This window comes from Sinocyclocheilus anshuiensis, unplaced genomic scaffold (assembly GCF_001515605.1).
Source record: "Sinocyclocheilus anshuiensis isolate Anshui unplaced genomic scaffold, SAMN03320099.WGS_v1.1 scaffold1165, whole genome shotgun sequence".
Taxonomy (NCBI): domain Eukaryota; kingdom Metazoa; phylum Chordata; class Actinopteri; order Cypriniformes; family Cyprinidae; genus Sinocyclocheilus; species Sinocyclocheilus anshuiensis.
The window spans coordinates 16576-20923 of NW_015554150.1; the positions used below are offsets into that span (position 1 = coordinate 16576).

The following is a 4348-nucleotide window of genomic DNA, read 5'->3' on the forward strand; positions in this document are numbered from 1 at the left end:
CCCTAACCCAGAGAGGCAGAGGACACACAGACATTTGTAATAGAGATGCACCGATGTATCGGCCAACAATCGGTATCGGCCGATAGAAGCAATTTTTCGCGCTATCGGCCATCGGCCGATTGTTTAAAAACATCCGATGATCAGGGCCAATATATCCTGTCAATCAAAATTGGCGGGAATGCATCAAATACGTGCTGTGTGTAAAGATGTCTCTTGTGTGGAATTACTTTGAAGTGGGTGACAATGACGACAAAACTGCAGTTTGTAAGCTATGCACAGCTAAAATTATGGAATTATTATGGATTATTATTAATTTTAAAGAAGATATAAAATGCAGAACCACCAAACTATCGGTATCGGCCGATAGCACGCTAAACAATCGACTATCGGTATCGGCTGAGAAATTTACTATCAGTGCATCTCTAATTTGTAACAAGGTTAAGCTTGTAAACAAGGTGAGCAAACCTTCACTTCAAGGTACTTTCGTCTGCGTGTTCCAGATTAAGGACCTTCTGCACCTACTCCAGGGCCACATCTGCGTGTTCCAGATTTTAGGACCCTTTGGTGCTCTAGGAGATCAGCATCCTACAGTGCTTCGTGGTCAAGGCTGTTGAAATGAATTCCTGCTCCGTTCCCCAATGCAATGTTACCAGCACAACCAGTGGAAAAAGTCACTGCCATTGGACTGCTCACTCGACCACAGAGAATGGAAATATCACTTATTCATGGCCTAATGATTAAAGAGTTGGACTTGTAACCCAAAGGTCACGGGTACCAGCAGGGATTGTAGGTGGGGGGAGTGAATAACCAGCACTCTCTCCACCTTCGATACAACGACTGAGCTGAGACCCTTGAGAAAGGCACCGAACCCCCAACTGCTCCCCGGGCGCCGCAGTAAAAATGGCTGCCCACTGCTCCGGGCGTGTGTGTGGGTACTACTCACTGCTGTGTGTGTGCACTTGGATGGGTGAAATGCAGAGCACAAATTCTGAGTATGGGACACCATCCTTGGCTACGCGTCACGTCACTTTCAATTTCATTTAGTAGTTGTTGATTACTTTTGTCTATCTTTTGTTAATAACATTTATTTGATTACACTGGGGTCTTCCTTGTGTTGATAACACAGTAAGAGGTTCTACAAGTTAGATATCCCACCAATCTTTCTTATCTGATGTACTCATAACTGCACCTAAAGTGACACGTGATCCAAAAATCACAACATGAGTACCCGTCACTACATTATTTCACCTCCCTATGTTGGCAAAAGCAAATTCACTATACCTATAATTATTTGATATTAAAATTCAAATTGAAAAATAAAATATAAAAAATATAAATAATAAATAAAATATATAAAAAAATAAATGTTGAAAAAAAAAAACATTTGAAATGAAGATATTCGTCAGTGGCATGTTCCCCACACCCACTCTTATGACTTATAATATGGCATGATGGGCCAAATCAAAGTGTATCAGGGGCCCTGGTTTGGGAATCAACGTGTATAGCCATTATCTTCTGCCATCTGAATTGCGGAGATGTACAGTACAATTACTCAATTTCCATTCTTCAATTTGTGTTATGTCATAGTTTTCTAAAATGTGGAAAATAGAATAAATTATGAGTATGTGCGTCCAAATATTTGACTAGTACTGTATACCATATATTTAAGAAAAGGCAAGCCAGAGGTGGAAAGCATGAACCATAAACAAAGACAAACCAGATGCGTCATTCAGTTTAATCTTCATCCTTGTATTTGATGAACAACATGTGCAACAGTCTCACATTCTTACATTCTGTTAGTATGTGGCATCAATTCAATCTGAACACCACTGTAAGTACATTCTCTTGCTGGAGGTCTATTCATTCAACAGTCAATGCCCAATATTACAAAATCATTATTTATAATTTACAATTTGCTGCTTAAATTATTGGCCCCAAAAATCTTAGTCACTTTTATATGTCATACTGGTGTGTGACCCATCAGGATGTGATCGGCTGTTCACAGATACCAGTCATGTCAAGGAAATAAAAGGACAGCATTGAAAGTCATCAGATAGTCCAGACCAAAAAAGGGACACTAAAGCAGAGCTAGAAATTGGTGCAGGAAATCAGAGAATATGATAAAAATGTATGAGAGGCTTTGGACTTGTGCTTGGTAACAAGTGCGTTATCCTTTCCAAAAACTATTACAATACTTAAAGGTGACACTGATGCTGTGGGAGTCGAATTAAATATTCTTAACCTTTAAATTGTGCCATTTATTTGTCATTTCTTATAAAGCCAGCATCGATTTGTATCGCCATGTAATGCATGGTTGACATTCACACATATGATTATAGTTCAAGGGCGTTCACACACAGTGATTTTATGACTGGAGGTCGTTGAGTGGCTGTATTGGTGGTCATTGTGGATGCTCTTATTGCTAAATGCCCTAATGTTATTGGTGCGCTGCGCAACTGGCCAAATTTTTTGAAAATCTGATTACAAATGGGGTGTAGTGTCGGTAAATAGTTTCTACTTAGTTTTTAATTTTAACCCTATATGTGCACAGAGACAAGATACAAGTTTCCATTTTTGAATGATGAATACAGACTACTGCCACCTGCTGGTATGGAGATACTTAGTAATGTGTTCAAGCTCAAATTTTTGGTCCAGATGCAGGCGATGCTAGGTGACACCACAGTTGGTTTTCGCCAGTGCTATTTCTTTGACATCGGCTTGGTGTGTCTGGATCTTAACAGACTTCTCCATTTCGCATTGGTTTTTGTTGCCACTAGTACTTTGATGTTGGTTTGGTGGGTCTGGACCTTAACAAACTTATCCATTTTGCTGAAACTCACCTACAGTATCTCAGGAGATGGATCACATGTGCACTAGTGTCTATTGGTCTCCACATTACATAACTGCTCATTTGTATAATATTGAACTTTTCTCAACTTTGTCACATCACTGGATACGCCACATTGCTTCAACATTGGTCACCATTGTTGAAAATGAATGTTTTTTGTCACTGGAAACCGCTGTATGTGTGAACGCCTCTTAAGAGTGACTGCATAGAGCAAAATCAGGAAGCTGTGAAAGGAGAAAAAACAATTAAAAAAAGTGTGTTCCAGTCAAGTCAGTGGTTAAATTGTCATTTCAAAAGCTTGTTTGGATCTGCTCATAGGAACGGGTTCTGATTGTGTTGGTCTGGATCTCCAAGCGTGGATGTCGTTGACAGGGGTAGCAGCGGTTGCGGCAAGTTTCCAGGGACCTGCGCAGACTGTGTGAAGGTAGTAGGCAGGAAGCTGGACTGGTTGCTGGCAGCCATGGGCAGAGAGGCATTAAATGGGAGGGATGTGGGTACAGGAGATGTGGAGCTGGGGCGCATTTGATTAAGTGTGAGATGGGGCGGCTCATGTTGGAATGGATTAGAGGCCGATGGAGCAGCTATTCCTAAATGGGAAATTAAAATATTATGGATTTAGACAACGATGACAACAAGAAGTTTGATAATAGTCCAGTGCTGCATTCAAACCTGATAAAAACGGGTTGAAGTTCTTGGAAGGAGGGTTGGAGGGTATCAAAGAATCCAGGTTGACGAGTGATGCTCCCGTGGGACCCAGAAATGCCTCTGGAGTACTGCAGGTTCGAGGAGCTGTTTTTGGTAGACCTTCGCCAAGGGAAGACATATCGAAAGGCTCAGGACTACTATGGCCATTTATATTTGCCTGACCTCCATCCATAGCTTCATCAAAAAGATCGTCATCTAAAAATATGAATAAAACATAAAAGTAATGAGATAAATAAATAAATTAATTAATACAAAATGCACACTACCATTCAAAAGTTCGGGGTATGTTCAATTTTTTTGTTTTTTAAATAACTCTCTTTGCTCACCGATGCTGCATTTCTTCAATCAAAAATACAGTAAAACAGTAATATTGTGAAATATTATTACAATTTAAAATAACCATTTTCTATGTGAATATATTTTAAAATGTAATTTATTCCTATGATTGCAAATCTGAATTTTCAGCATCATTACTCCAGTCTTCAGTGTCTAATATGCTGCATTGCTGCTCAAGAAACAATTCTTATTATCAGTGTTGAAAACAGGTGTGCTACTTCATATTTTTGTGGAAACTGTGATACATTTTTTCAGGAATCTTTAATAGAAAGTTAAATTATAAATGTCTTTACTGTCACTTTTTATCAATTTTATGTGTTTTTGCTGAATAAAAGCATTAATTAAACAAATCTTACTGACCCCAAACCTTTGAATGGTAAATATAAAATATTTTTAAATGACATAAAATCAAACTATTCACAAAAAAGAAAAAGAAAAAAAATACATATATTACAAATA

At 38.7% G+C, this 4348-nt stretch overlaps 1 protein-coding gene across 3 annotated transcripts in view; it reads right to left on the minus strand.

Annotated features, from left to right (window-relative positions):
- Positions 1-1717: 1717 nt before the first annotated feature.
- LOC107670672 (epsin-3-like) overlaps positions 1718-4348 on the minus strand; it is a 24361-nt gene continuing 21730 nt past the window's right edge. For all 3 annotated transcript variants that reach the window (XM_016463349.1, XM_016463350.1, XM_016463348.1), the window contains 2 exons: positions 3518-3748; positions 1718-3435 (listed from right to left, as the gene is read on the minus strand). In XM_016463349.1, the coding sequence (XP_016318835.1) occupies positions 3161-3435; positions 3518-3748 (506 nt within the window). In that variant the 3' untranslated portion in view covers positions 1718-3160. The remainder of the gene's footprint in view (positions 3436-3517; positions 3749-4348) is intronic.